General features: G+C 39.2%; 1 protein-coding gene across 7 annotated transcripts in view; it reads left to right on the forward strand.

Annotated features, from left to right (window-relative positions):
- Nucleotides 1-16,088, forward strand: part of MYPN (myopalladin) — a 102,297-nt gene that overhangs the window by 46,353 nt on the left and 39,856 nt on the right. For all 7 annotated transcript variants that reach the window (XR_011422810.1, XM_070225954.1, XM_014733228.3 and 4 more), the window contains 5 exons: nucleotides 1,681-1,732; nucleotides 4,831-4,945; nucleotides 6,043-6,114; nucleotides 12,684-12,825; nucleotides 14,680-14,703. Coding sequence is in view for 6 of the 7 variants with exons in the window: in XM_014733228.3 (XP_014588714.1) it covers nucleotides 1,681-1,732; nucleotides 4,831-4,945; nucleotides 6,043-6,114; nucleotides 12,684-12,825; nucleotides 14,680-14,703 (405 nt within the window). In the remaining variant the exon portion in view is untranslated. The remainder of the gene's footprint in view (nucleotides 1-1,680; nucleotides 1,733-4,830; nucleotides 4,946-6,042; nucleotides 6,115-12,683; nucleotides 12,826-14,679; nucleotides 14,704-16,088) is intronic.

Raw genomic sequence — 16,088 nt, forward strand, 5'->3', positions numbered from 1 at the left:
ATGTGGAGATCGGTACTATCTGTAGTTTCAGGCATCACTGGGGCTTCTTGGAATGTACCCCTGTGGATAAGAGGAGACTACTGTAATATGTTATGTATATTAAATGGTTCCGGTCACCAATTCCAATGTGTGTTTTGTTGGGGGAGGGTTCCAACACCAACAACAAGCAACTCTCCACGACACCACTTGGGTGTCCTACGATTTAATTCAATTCTGATGCCATCTACCTGGAGATAGTATCAGATTCCACAGGTTAAGGGCTCAGTCCCTCAAGCCTGCCTGCCCACCCAACTTCAGATGCCAATCTCAAGTAGTAGTTCCCCAGGTTACCCACAGCTTCCGTCCAAGTTGGCTACAAATTAGAGGTCTTCATGACCATCTCCTCAGTTTTGATTGATTTGCTAGAGAGGCTCACAGAACTCAAGGAAACACTTACTTGTGTTTACCAGTTTACTAAAGGATACGATGATGAACAGCAAAATAAAAGATACAGGAGGGTCCTGAGTACAGGAACTTCTGTCCTCATGGAGTTGGGGTAAGTCCCTGCAGGTCATTGCAAGGCCTTTGGCTTTTACTCTGAGAGAGATGGGAAGCTCTGGAGAATTCTGAACAGAGACATGACGTGATCTGACTTAGCTTTTACTAGGGTCACTCTGGCTCCTGGTTGAGCATATGCTGCAGGGAGTCAAGTGTAGGGGCAGTGAGACCGTTGGGAGCCTTGGAAAGGCGTTTACATCAGCACCAAACTTGTCTGACTAATTTTAGGGAAGAAATCAATTTACATTCCTTATATAGCTACTTAAGTTTCTGTTGCTATTTATCTCATCCTCTGAGGCTTTTTATGGATACTATGCTTTAGCACTTTTATCATAAATAATACCTTATGGAGGCCTTGGTTTTGGCACTTAAATATTGGATTATTGTGGTATAAATGCCCATTTACCAACTAGACTGTGGGATAAGGATTGTCTCATTTTTCTTTCTACTTCCAATACCTTATCTAGTAACAAGTACATAGTGGGTATTTGATGAACATTTATTGAATACATGCATGAATAGAAATGTGTTGTATGTTTTTATCCTCAGATTTTTCGAGTACAGTAAATACCTCCCGATTTAGCTCTGTTGTGTCTTCCTGGAATTCACTATCTTGAGAAGTAAATCCGGGATCAAAGCTCTGCTAACAGTGCTGAGATTGGATTGCTGATTTTTTTCTTTGTGGTAACAACTTCAAACACCCCCATTCCCGAGATGAAATGTGACTTGTTAATATTAGGACTGGCAGGAAGAGCATCCACCTACACCTACAATGTTCGGAATCCAGTGTAATCCCATCTTTTATTTAATCTGTGTTGGCCAAGTGCAAGAGGATTTATGTTGGATGCCACACACAGCATGTCTGCGGACTGCTCTGTTAGTCCACAGGCATCAGCAGGTGTTTTACATACAAGAACACTTGGAATATGGGCCAGTTAATTTAAACTCTGTCAGTAACTAGCCATGTGACTTTGAGCAAGTCCTTCAGCTACTTAGAGTCTATTTCCTTATCTGCAAAATTGGGTGGTAGAGAATCACTGAGTTCACTTCTAGGGCTAACATTCTATACGTCTTCAAGTGCCTAGGAGGCAGTTTAAGAAATTTTCATCTTAAAAATGTTCTATTTTATTTTTATTTTTCCAGGGGTTTCTTCTTCTGACTCAGAAGGGGACCCTAACAAGGAAGAGATGAATCGGTAATTCTAATTTTCTATCTTTCTATCTCTGAGCCTTAGCATCCTCAGATCCCCAGAAAGCTTCTAATTGGTTAGCAGAACTTGGCTCCAGGGTGTGACTTCAAAAAAAACTTGAGCAGATTGGAGAAAACACTACTTCTTTTGCTTAAGTCTTGCGTAGCAGGTTCACGTTAATATTTCCAATATTTTAAAAATGAGATATCACCTATGAAATATCATCATACTTATACCTACAGAGTGAAAAACAAATAACCCCAGTGGTTCGAAAAATTTATGTTTCTGACGAATAACAGTACTCACAAGAACAGAAAACCTGGTGATTCCAAATTATACAGAGTGATCTGGGCAAGTCATAACCTTTTGCTAAACAATTGTACTAAGTACTGAACAGGGTTGCATCCATCCATTCATTACTTTCCATAGTCGTTGACAGAGCACTTACTTTGCACCAGGCACTTCACTAGATGCAATAGGTATTAGGGAAAATCAGATGCTTCCTGCCTTCAAAAGACTCAAGTCTAGTAGAGGGAAATATATATCAAATATAGCAAAAAGTGTATGCCAAACATATAAACCAAAAGAGTAATAAGGTGTAATAGATTATGATCTAACCATGTGCAGGATGTATAAGATTTGATACAAAGGACTATTGATTGCTTGGGAAGAGAAAGAGAGATCAGGAAAGGCATCACAGTATTGATGACTTTGAGCTGATTCTTAAAAGAACAGTAGGTGGACACCCCCAAACAAGGGAGGGAAAGGCATTGCAGACAGAGGAGGCTGTGGACAAAACGCATGGAAACTGGGAGCAGACACAATAGCCATTCCTTGAGATTACCTAAAACAAATGGCAAAATTTGGAAGACTAGTTGAAGAGCTGTTAACTGTTGGCATAGTATTCTGACCTCCCCTACACAGAGTAAATTCCTAAAGGGCAGAAATCAGGTCTTATTCTTCAAAATCCTTTGTGTATGCCTACCTTGGAATGATAATTTGCTTTTAGCTTTTAGTGTTGATAAGAAAATTCAGGGGCTGGCCCTGTGGCCAAGTGGTTAAGTTTGCATGCTCTGCTTCGGCGGCCCGGGGTTTTGCCACTTCAGATCCTGGGCGCAGACATGGCATGGCTCATCAAGCCAGGCTGAGGTGGCGTCCCATATAGCACAACCAGAAGGACCTACGACAGAATATACAACCTATGTACTGGGGGGCTTTGGAGTGAAGAAGAAAGAAAAAAAAAAGATTAGCAACAGATGTAAGCTCAGGTGCTGTGCCAATCTTTAAAAAAAAAAAAGAAAAGAAAAGAAAAGAAAGAAAATTCATAACCAGAGTAAATGACTTCTCCGTTTCTCTTCCTTATCATTCACAGCACTTTGGTTCAATTCCTCTTCTTTCCTACCTCTTGGTACCAGGCACCTTCTTACGGGTTCTCCTATCTGCTCCAGCCTTTTTCTCTCTTTTACAGTCTCCAGACTACAACCAATTATTATTTAAAAGATAAATGTGATCCTATCATTTCCTGACTTGAAAAAGCTTATTATCTATGCAAAAATAAAAATCAAACGCAAAACCAACAACAACAACACTTTTAAAGAAACTTAACATGGCATTCAAAGCCTTATTCAGTAGAGTAGCAGCCAGGCTTTCCTGCCTCCTCCTCCTTCCTCCCACCTCAGGCTCTTTACACTGCTGCCATCTCACTCAGACAATGTACAGTTCATTCTCACCTTTTGTTCAAGCTGCTCACTTTGCTAGGAGTTCCCTATCTCCTTTTTATTTTTCAAGCTTTCGTTTTCTCTATTAAAAAACAGAAATCCCTAACTCATGTAAAATAATTCATCAACCCATAAAAAGGAGTATTAAAAAGTCAAATATTAATTTTTGAAATACCTGACACGCTATAATGTGTGTGTATAGTCTCAAATCGTTTAAGACTATCTTAGTATTAAACACCCAGCTTTTCTCAAATTCTTGTAAACCGCGAGTCTCATTTGCCTGCAAACTCCTATTTATCTTTCAAAACCCACTTAAGTTCTAACTCCTTCTCCATTGCACACTCATCACTCCTTCCTCAAGGCTCTCATAACATGGCTTACAAGCCTAATGGGTATGAATTTTGATATGCAAACTTAAGCAAGAAATATCTCATTTGTTTATTTTCTTTAAAACTACTGGCAGAAGTTAGGATTTAGCTTCAGTTGTGTGTAATAGAGACCCAAAATAATAGTGACTTCAGTAAGATAGGTATTTATTTCTCATTTATGTATAAATATGAATTTGGCTGGTAAAATGGTTTCACATTCCACTGGGTTCTTGTCTGCTTCTAGCTTTCTGCTTTATCTCATTCTAAGGTGTGGCCTCATCTTCTTAGTGTAAGATTGGAAGGAATAAAGAGTATGCCCTGCTCTCCTTTTAAAGTCATCTCCCTTAAATTACGTACATCACTATCACTCATATCTCATGACCAGAAAGTAGTCATGTGGCCACACCTAGTTTCAATGCATGTTGGGAAATGTAGTCTTTATTTAGAGTAGCCATGTAAAGAAATCAGGGATTCTATTATTGTAGAAGAAGAAAATAGATGTTTTGGGGACACTGGTTGTCTCTGTTATCACTCATAATTCTGCTTCTGAGACCCCATCCTGCCTGGCTGGAGAAAAATTGAATCTGTCGTTACTGGGTGTCCCTTTTCCCCTCCAAGGTTGTGTAAAGATGCCTGGGATATATATAAAATAGTTTGATATCATGCACTTGTCTAAGCATCTCACACAAAAGCCCTATGAGACAGGATTATTATTTCTCCATTTTGGAGACAGGGGAGTTGAGGCAGAGAGAGGTAACATCCAGACAAAAGGGAAGCCCATCCTGTTATCGGTCATCTACCCCCACAGATTATGGGGGAGAGGCCCATGTCCCAGACCTCGAGGTCCCTTCAAGTCCAGTGCTTTGTTGCTTCCTGACGTGACTGGGGACTGGTGTCTTTAGCAAGAGTGGAAGCCCTTCAACCAGAGGGGTGAGCAGTGATGGCATTACTAGCTTTGCTGGAAGAATTTTCACAATGATAGGTTTGTTTTATAATCTATATTTTAATCATTTCCCAGAATCCAGAAGCCAAGTGAGGTGTCATCCCCTCCCACTACCTCTGCAACCATTCCTTCAGCAGTACCCCAAGCCCAGCATGTGGTGGCCAAGCCCAGTGTGTCAACCATCCAGCAGGTACAAGAATCTAAGTAAAACAAAGGTGCCATTGACTGTGACAGGCAGTCACTGTGAACATGACCATCTAGTATGGCATGATTGTGCTCTCCTCCGTTGCAACTTCATAACGATCTTGGGCAACATATTTCCACAATCCTGATAATCACTTTGTACTTCTGATGTATGGTATCAGTGGTTCCTATCACTTTGGCAACATATTCTGTAGCTTCATCTGCAAATTTCATAGGAAAAGAAACTCTTCACAAATTAATCTCTGATATTCTAGCTTTATGAAGGTCACTGATTACATAGACAGTGAACTGCCAGCTCTCATACTGGCCCAGGACAACATGAAACTCAGTTTCACAGAGCTGGAAAGAGTTCTAGTCTCTAAGATGGAGCAACCATGAATTGCTTTTTAGAAAGCATTAAAGGCTCTCATCCTTCAAGTTCATTATGATGATAATAATAATACATGCTTATTTTAAAAACATTCAAAAAGTACAGAAGTATGTTAAATAAAAACTTTAGTCATGGTTCCACTCCTCAGAGGTATCTCCTGTTGATAGTTTCCAGCAGATGGTTCCAGGCATTTTCTATGAATATATATGTATGCATATGCTTTTAAAAATATGGAATCACACTAATCTAAATGTATTTGTAATATGTTATTGACATATTTATCCATCATCAATAAATATATTTAAATACATTGATCTAAAGCCTTTTCAAACATTTTAAGCAGAGTTACTTACCTAATCCATTTAGTAATGCAGAGGGGTCACATTTTAATCCACATCTAATCCAGTAGTTTTCAAACTGTGTTCTGTGGAGCCCCAAGAGTTCTGTGGAACCACTTCAGGGGTTTAGGGTTAATGACATAGCTCTATATTGTATTTCTAGAAATAAGTACAATCAATTCAGTCTAAAAATTCAAGTGTGTGATTCATAGACTTAGAAAACATCAGTCCTTTGGTTTTAGATTAATATCATACACCAAATTCTGTAGATTTGTTATATCTATCTATCTGTCTATCTACCAACCATCTATCCATCTATCTATGCATCTTATAATTTTAGTGACAATGAATCTATTGTTGGTTCCCTTCTAACAGTGTCAGAGCCCCACCAACTATTTGCAAGGATTGGATGGAAAACCTATCATTGCAGCTCCTGTGTTTACAAAGGTAATCAAAATAGTACTTTTTTCTGTCATGGCTTTAAATGCACCACAACTCCCAAACAAAGTTGTAAGATCTAAGATTTGCTGATTTTACTCAGGATTTTGGTCAAAGTATAGCATAGGAGTTGGGAGTTTTTCGGTGGTTGTCACCGTATCGCCTCAAATCCCAGATTTCTAGTAACAGTCAGTGTAATGAGAGCAATGTCTTCCCCACTGGCCACGTTGATCTCTCTGGCCTTTCCGTTGCTGTTAAACACAGTAGCTGCACCTCTGGATCAAGAGATAAATTTCCAGCCACCTACTACTCCAAAGGTTTCTATGGACTTTCAAAACAATTGGGTTGCAGGTACACATCTTTGGTGCTCAAGGAAATGAAGTTAAATGATCTTAAGAGGCTTAATACAAAGCCTCACTCTAGGACAAAGCTTTCTTTTTTTTTTTTTTTTAAAGATTTTATTTTTTCTCTCCAAAGCCCCCTGGTACATAGTTGTATATTCTTTGTTGTGGGTCCTTCTAGTTGTGGCATGTGGGACGCTGCCTCAGCGTGGTTTGATGAGCAGTGCCATGTCCGTGCCCAGGATTCGAACCAACGAAACACTGGGCCACCTGCAGCGGAGCGCGCAAACTTAACCACTCAGCCACGGGGCCAGCCCCCATAGCTTTCTTTTTTAAGTCCATGGTATCAACTATTGTGGTGGCATCAAATTGTGTGTCTCACAGTCTTTGCTTTTAGAACTGGAAAATTTACTCAGGTACTTTCCTTAACAAATGGAAAAACCAATGGAGGGCCAGAGAGATTAAGCAAGTTATCCAATGTCACAGGACTAGTTAGTGGCAAAATCAGGACTAGAAACAAGTTCTCCCAATTCTCAGTCTATTGTTCTTTCTCTTATATAACATAGACTTTGTTATATGTTCCCCAAGACAATAAATTCAAAGGTGAAAATTTGAGTCACACTGGATTTTTTTTGGTATTAGTAAGACCAAACGGATGGAATATATGCCTGGATTTATAGTTTTTGCTGTATGAACGCCAAACTTAGGCCCAAAGAGATTTTTTCCCTCTCAGAAGTATGCTTTAGTTTAGAGCAATGGTTCCCAATCATGGCTAATTTTGCCCCCAAGGGACATTTGGCAATGTCTGGAGACATTTTTGGTAGTCACAACTTGGAGAGTGTGCTGCTGGCATCCAGAGATGCTAAACATCCTACCATGCATAGGATGACAGCCTCCCACAACAAAGAACTATCCCGCCCAAAATGTCACTAGTCATGAGGCTGAGAAATCCTGATTTAGAGCAAAATGGCTACAAGAGTCTTTTCCAATGAGTACTGATCCTAAAGGAAGAGCTAAATCCACAATTTCCACAGAAACAACATTTTTAGAGAAGTTTCACTATATCAGCTTGTCCAGGATGGTTTTCCAAAATCAAGCAGAGCATACGGTGAGACATGTTTGTCACATCCATATTCACATGAGTCAAGCAAACATGCTTATGTGAAACATAAGATGCCTCTCAATTTTTCAGGTTCATTTCTTGTAACATGCTTTTGGAATTTCAACTTTACTGTTTTCAAATACTTGAAGTAGGAAAGCGACATCTTGTGACTTGGTGAATACACGACTTTGATGATGATTTCTAAGGGGACTCTGTGTGTGTGTAATACAGCTTATAGAGCTACCTCTAGTTGTCTCTTATTTCACTGCTAAGTCACCTAGCCTTAAAGCAGAGCTAAAAGTGCCCCAGAAATCAAGACACTTTAATTTGTCATGCCCATCTGTCACAACCTAGAGACAGTGCTGACTATTTAAGGGCAAGTAAACCAGAGAATAATTTAGACCCAGTTCCAACTAAAGTCTCCTCTCCTGTTCTCTTGCTCACCACCGTCTGCCCAGTCAGGCCCAGAGAGGACTCCTCATCTCCACTCAGTTTCAAATCTTCTGAGATTCTCTGTCTTCCCGGCATCTATATCACCTGGTGCATACCTCTGGTGCGACATTTAGCACAATAATAAAGCTGTTTACTTTTCTGTCTCTCCCAAGCCCCTTGAAGGCTGTCTCTGATATCTAGATAGGAGTCCATAAAGGTAATAATAGGTCCAAAGCCATTTTTGTTTTTCAAAAAAAGTCCAATAGGACTTTGACACGTTCTTTACATTTAATTTTCAAGGACTGGTTAGAGCAACAGTTTTTTTGTTTGTTTTTGGTTTTTTGTGTGTGAGGAAGATTGTTGCTGAGCTAACATGTGTGCCAGTCTTCTTCTATTTTGTGTGTGGGATGCTACCACAGCACAGCTTGATTATCGGTGTGTATGTTCGCCCTGGGTTCTGAACCCACAAACCCTGGGCTACAGAGTGTGCGAACTTAACCACTAACACCACTGGGCCGGCCCCCTAAAGCAATATGTTTTGCTGCTTTTGTGTGGTGACTCCAATTACCTCCTTCTAAATAGATGCTCTGATTGGCAGATACATATATGCCTTTGATAAAAATGGCAAAATGAATTAATCATTAGTATATATTATTTGTTAGATAAAGCTCCAAAAACATTAGCTCCATGTGGGAAAACGGTCCTTAGTAAGACCCTCACTCTGATGAGTCTCTCAGCCCTCGGGATGTGTGCTTTTGCCTCCATAAATGGGATGAGGGTTGTTCAGACGTAGGGCACTGGAACAGGCTGCGGCTCAGATTCCAGAGGGACTTATCAGCCATAGTGTGCTTGCGTTAGTTTCCGTCAGTGAGGACGGGGTTGAGGTCACAGTCACCGCCAGCGTCATTAGAAAATTTCTGAGTCAGAGTCACCGATGACGGTAATCACGTGGCATGAGCCATGATAACTGATCATTTCCATATATTTGTCCTGGTTATTCCTGCTCTATTTACTTCTTTAGGGACTTCTGGCATTCCAGTCCCCATGGCTCACTTTCTATACTGCCCAACAAAGCATTTCTTTGCCAGTAATGGCAAGATGCCACTTTTTTAAAGCAACAATTAGAGAGCAGAGTTTTATTGAACTCCTTCTGCCTCCTTTGGTGATAGGGAAGTGCTGATATTATTTTCTTTTTAAAGAAGGTTAACATGAAAAGGAGGGTGCCCAGAAAAACAGTGGTAGAGTTGAGAGAATACTGGGGTTTCATATGCTAGTTCATTGCTCTACTCAAAGGTGATACCTATGTTTTTAAATATTTTATGGAGACAGACTATCCTTTATCCTCTATACAGTATCAAAAACACTTTCGCTCCGCTTGTGAGGGGAAAACAGCGCTCACACTTCTTGAGTGTGAAGGGCGGTAGATGATCAAATTAGAATCTTACTCCTATTGCTGCCCCCACTCCAACAGCAGCTGCTGTGGCTGGCTTTCAAGGCTGCAGCAGCCCTGGCTCCAGCTGCTTCAGCAGTAATTTGAAGAGTGCAAGGGGGCAGGGGAAGTGCGAATTTGAAGTGCACTTCATTATATAATAGCAGAGGCAGGAAACTCTGAAATAACTGAGCCAGTGGCTCGATTCAGATTTCTGAAGATTACATGGGCCCCTCTCCACATCCCGACAGTTCCAGAGACTTTTCTGACTCAACTGTTGTACTGGGCACCTGTGACAGTCAAGGGGCAGAAGGGTCTTCAATCAAACAGTTCTCTATCATTAGTAAAAACTGCTCGGATCCACCTCCAACCTAAAGCCCTATTCACATTCACTGCAGCATCGCCTAAGGTGCAAAAATATCAACTGAACTAAAAAAGGAATAAAACAATAATATGAACCTTGTAGCTGACATCTTTTAACCAATATGGGAAATGCTCTTTCTCAAAGATGTCCCTCTGTTATGCTTGTAGGTATAGATCTCCTAAGCAGGAACTGTGTCCTTCCAACTCACATTTACAGCACCTGGCACATGCTTGTCACAAAATAGGCACATAGTAATATTTATTCTGTGGTGAATAAAACTTCCATTTCAGCTCAGAGGAATTATTGCTTTCATCACTTTGTGGCTTCAGAGTGTCTCTAGGAGGAATAGAAAAAAAAAAATCCAATATCAAATGGCCTTGGAAGACATGCTTCTCAAGGCTCTGTTGTCAAGTCGCCCTACAAAGAATGTCTTCCCAGAGGATCAGTATGGTGATGACACACAAGGCAGATTTGCACTTTGGATACTGTTTACCTCAGGAGGTTGTAGACCTTTGGTTATAACGACTTTCGTCCAGATCCATAATTCCTAGTTAAGACTAACTTAATCTTTGCTAGTTGGGGAATGTTTCATTTGTCTTATTTGTGTTCAGTGAAATTGAGATAAATATGATCCAGTCTGTAACAGCCTAATGCCTATGGCTGCATTGAACGTGGCACCACCTACATTATGTTCAGGTGATGTAACTGATTTGGACCCTGAAGTGCAGCAATGTGAGCCTGTTCCTTCTCGTGAGACTTTTGTAGGAAAGCACGGTGTTCAGCAATAACAATTGTTATCCTTCAAATGATGACTTTCAACAACTTTTTCTAAGTAGCTTGTAAGACGACCGTTGGCACCTTTACTGAGTATTGATGACATGTCACACTGGAATGAGCCTCCATCTCACATCACAGACATTTAAAGGGCATATTCCATATACTGTAGTATCTCAGGTATCTTGGCTGGACTCTCAAATAGAACAGAGGTCTGAACCTTCAATGTCAAGTGAACAAAACAACCAACTAATGTTGGCCTTAATTGTGAGCAACATAGTCTCACAAGGAGGTCCTTTTGCAAGCAGGGCTTTGGTGTAAACTTTGCAGATTGAGAACTGGCTCATGTATCTGAAATGAACTGCGAGCCATGTCAGAACACATAGATTGACCTCATTCTGCTTACATCCATTTTTAAAATGTGCCATATTTCATTTATTCAATCCCTTCTGCCTCAGCGACCTTTTTTTTTTTTTTTTTTGGTTTGGTTTGGTTTTCTAATTTGTTTACCTCAAGAAAAAATGAAACTCCATTATGTACAAATCCCAGGGGTATGTCTGACTTCCATTAAACTTTTCAATAGACCCCGCAGCTGCCATTTTAGCATAGAATTTGCGCAAATATCGGGGTAGAGGGTCTGTTCACCAGCTTGCCAGGAGCACCCAAGATTCATTGATGTTCCCTGTTTACTGAAAGCATACCATTCTCGTCACTAGAAGATGTTGTTTTGGGTAGACAAGAAAGAAAACAAGTTTTTGATAGATAGTCCTTATTAATTCAGAAACCACTCTGTGCAAATCCCATCCTGAATTACTTCAGCAAACAAATCTGGGAAAGCAAAAAAGAACAAAACACTAACATTGAACTACAGCGCCCTCTGGCGGTCACAATATCAACTTACACACCCCTCTGAGGTAAAAGTCTCCTGTAGCTAAAGCCACGTGGTTATCGCAACTCCTTATGTTCTTTAGACAAAGGCCATAAACATAATAGGACCGGGCACAAAATATCAAAGTTGTTCAGACAAGAGTTGTAAACAATCACAAAATATTTATAAGAATGAATGACAAAAGCAAAACAATGACTGGCTTTCCCCTTCTCTGAAGCAAGAGCCAATATTTCCTAAAGGCAGACCCCAAAATTGTAATAAGAGAAAGTTTTGCAGCCTTTGTTACTAATAGAGCTTGTGGAGTAAGTTTAATGATAACCTTTCCATGTTTGTAATCTTCAGGCCAAAATTAAAAGGAAAAATATGCCCACACACACTCCAAAGAAGCATTTCATAATCAAATGAAGTACCAACTGCACAAATGAACATGTGACTTTCAGCTCACAGATCATGAGTGAAAGACTCGTGAAAGGAAAATGCGAGTTCCGTAGAGTCTATTCTAGAATACACCGATGTTCTACAATTCAAAGTGGATTTTGTAAACTTTTTTCCACAGAAGTGTGGAAAAGCATTTAATGATTCCTTCACAAATTTACAACACATTTTACAATGACACAAGACTCCACATGTGACTATGATTTTATAGAGATTGTCATTGTTTATATCCCTCAACACATCATCGAGACTATATTGTAAAGACCACAGAAGGAAAACAAAACTGCAAAATAAAAGTCCATTTCCAGGACTACAGAATGGACAAAGCCAGGAAGACAGAGTTAATTACTTGGGCTGCAGAGCTATTCCACCTCACGGACAGCAACATTCTTGTGTGGAATAATGTATTACTCCTATGCTTACATACCTAGCAGATACTCACTGCTGACTTATTTTATTGTTATTATATCTGGAAACAAAACTCCACTTGGGCATTTAGGAACAGAGATACTTTACCCAAAATTAGTATTTTTTCAAACACTCCAAATGTTTCGCCTAGTATGTAATGAACTTGTCTGACACCGCAACAGACAGCAAAAGGAAGAAGACGGGAAAAAGTTTCATCTGATCTCAGATGATTCTGTCTTCAACAATACACTCAATGTACTTCCACAGAATTGAAGCTCCTGGAGATGTGAGAGATTTGGAGAAAATCCAAATGTGGGGGCAATGGTATCTTTTTCAAAATTCAACTCTGGAGCTAGATGTCAAAACTGTAACTTTGGGTTCTAACACTATTCTTCTCGTTATAGATGTTACAAAATTTATCAGCCTCTGAGGGTCAGCTGGTTGTCTTTGAATGCAGAGTAAAAGGAGCTCCATCTCCTAAGGTTGAGTGGTACAGAGAAGGGACCTTGATAGAAGATTCTCCAGATTTTAGGATTTTACAGAAAAGTAAGTTAATTGTTTAAAATTATTTTTCCGATAATTTATTTTTATAAATTTATTGTATACATTTATTTTTATAACTTTTTAAATAATTAAAAATATAATCAAAAAGAATAAAATAAAAATCACTTGTAAACATACTCCCCAAAACTGAACACTATCAATATTTTGACACACACCCTCCAAAATTTTTTCTGTGCATGTTTTTTAGATAAAAATAAATCACACTCTTTTTTGTAAATTTACTTTTTTATTTTTTCACTGAACATTTCATGACCATCTTTCCATGTTAATACGTATAGATGTTTCTTACTTTTAAAAATAAATCAATACAATCAATTTCGTATTTATTACTATATGATACAATAATATGTATATATAAGTACGTATTATTATCTCCTTTTGTTGAACATTTAGATTGTTCACAAATTTTTACTGTTATAAACTATGTTTCAGTGCATGTTAACAGAGGAAATCTTTGTGAATACCTATAGAATAAATTTGAATACTGGAATTGCTACTGTAAATTCATATTTTTAGGCTTTTAATATATATTGCCAAAATGCCATCCCAAAAGATTGAACTAAATATAGGATGATCACATAGTTGATCATCCAAACTGGGACACTTTGGAGAATGAAAGAGGCTGCTGTGAATAATTACACAGGGATCCCAGGAATAAGCCAGGTCTGCCCAGTTGAGCTGGGACACATGTTGCCCTGGCTACATTCTACCAAAGCCAGCAATATATGGGAAGGCTCTTCATGTCACACCTTCACCAACAATGGCATTAAACATCTTTTTTAAATCTTCACTAATTTTATAAGCCCAAAATGGGAACACTTGTTTTAATCTGCACTTCACTAACTAGATGTAGGATGGAACTTTTTCTCATATTTATTGTATTTGTCTTTCTATTTCTTTTTTTAAAAATTACCTGTTCATATCCTTGCTCGTTTTTACTGGTTTTTATTCTTTTTTACTCTGAGAATTATTTACATATTCAAGTGGTTAATTCTTCTTTTCTTGTCATGCAGTGCTTTCCCCTTGACTCATTTCAGTCATAAATTACATTGAAATTTGTTGCTTTTTGGTCACTTTGTCTCTGCCAATCACAAAATAGTAATACTTGGATCAGTATTATATATGGGTCAAACCACTGTCAGGTTTAACAGCAGTAGCAGCAACAATAATATATTCTGAATACCATTTAAACTTAGGGAAAAAAAAGTAGTTCTATCAGTGTAGAAGATTGTAACTAAGTTCAACAACAACTCACTGAATGCCTGCAACTCCAGAAACATTAATCGAACACCTGTATTCAGCACCATGCAGGCACTTTCAGGAATGCCAGAGGATTTTAAAATAATGAACCTGCTCTCGAGGAACCTGTCGTCCATCCTGAGGCTCTTAATACTAGGAACCTTAGAGCGGGAGGTACATTCTACATTTTATTAGGATGTGAGAGCCCAAAGCCGAGAATGATCTCTCAGTCTTCACAACCTTTTTTTCCAGTAAGGCTGAATGGGTACCAATAAAAGCAAGTCGTTCCTGAATCCCAGCTAATTCAGTAACTTTTCCTCACCTAAGCATCATGTGTCCTGAGTGGAACCCACGTGTGTCCCAAGACACGGCAACATTGTTTAGTTAGCAGCTCTCTTGCTGCTCTTCTAGGACAACTGTCCTGTCCCTGTCAAGGTCATTGATGCTTAGGTCATTTTAGTTAACATTTACAGATTAACCTTATCAAATCACTGGTGAGTATGCAAGAGACTATGAAATTCTATAGGAAACTTCTGATGAAAATATAGCCTCTCAGTAAAATAAATGCTCAGAATGTTTCAATTTTTTTTCTTTTAGAACCCCGATCCATGGCAGAGCCAGGTAAAGATCATTTTAACTTTAATTTATTAGTATGTGATCAGTGACTTGATGTATATATAAAATAAAACATATCGAAATTACACTGGTGTCAAGAAAAAGTGAAAAATGAAGTTTTAGAAAGAAGATCCAAACCAACTCTAGCTGTTACTGTAAGATAAGGAAAGGAGGGGAGCTTGTGAAAATTTGAAATATATCTACAATGTCTAATATGAATACAGTTGGTTCTTGGTTATTGGGGAATGATTCTCAGGAATATTTTCCTTCCTTTCTTGGCCCCCACTCATGACCTCCCAAAGGTGGGCAGAGCAATTTCCATGATGCTAGGTCAGTTCCAGTTCCACAGCCTGTGTGTCTCAAAACTTATGCATCAGATTTTGAAATTTGCAGAATCAGTAAAATGTCCATGATGGTATTAGATTTGGTTGGGAGCATAGTAAGACCACATGGAAGGGACAGTAGGTGAAGATCTTACCTCTGGAAAACACAAGCCACTCACAAACTATAGCATAAACACCTGAATGTCCTCTCTGTGATCATCCTGAAAAATCAGACTGTTTGTACCCCTGGGTAAGAATGACGGTTTGGAATTTCATTATTATAATTCTCTCTTCTGAAGACTGAATGAAAAGGCATTCCAGAAGGAGACATTGAACATCCATGTTGCATAGTCCTATACCAGGCCCTGGGGGGAACGTAGTAAAGACCAGAGTGGTCTTACCTTTGCATTGCTTGTAGTGGAGCAGTATTTCTCCCCTTGAAGATATTTCAGGCTTTTGATACTTTCATCCAGAGAAGATTTTTTCACTAGGCAGTCTCATACACAAAATAATTTCAGAGTCACCCAAAAGGGGTCCCCGCCCAAAATAAGTCCTGCATTTCCCAGCTCCATGACCTAAAATTTCACAGCCAGAGAGTTCTTCCTTCCACCTTGTATGTTGCAAATACACTTTGGAGATAGAATACTTTATCTTATCGGGCAGGTATAGTGTAGCGTGAATGAACTTATCAGATCATTTTCTGAGAGCAGATTGCTGAAAGATGAGAGCACAAATGTGTGGGGAAGAGAGAGAAGGAAGTCAAGGCCAAGGGCTCAGAAAAAGGACAGAGACAGCAAAACCAAACTTTGCCTCTCCACCATTTAGGATTCTTTGAACAGCAAGAAAGGAAGACCTAACTAAAAGTGGCTTAGGCAATAGGAAAAATGTATTTTCTCATGTAGCAAAAAGCCCTAAGAAATGGCAGTCTTGAGACTGGTTAATTTAGCATCTCAGAGATCATTGGGGCCTGTTTTCCATTTCCATTCTTCCATCTTCAGAATATGCTCTTAGGCTGGTTCTACTCATATACCCAGGATAGCTGCCACAGTTCTGAGTCTTACACGCATA

Source organism: Equus caballus, chromosome 1 (genome assembly GCF_041296265.1).
Source record: "Equus caballus isolate H_3958 breed thoroughbred chromosome 1, TB-T2T, whole genome shotgun sequence".
Classification (NCBI taxonomy): Eukaryota; Metazoa; Chordata; class Mammalia; order Perissodactyla; family Equidae; genus Equus; species Equus caballus.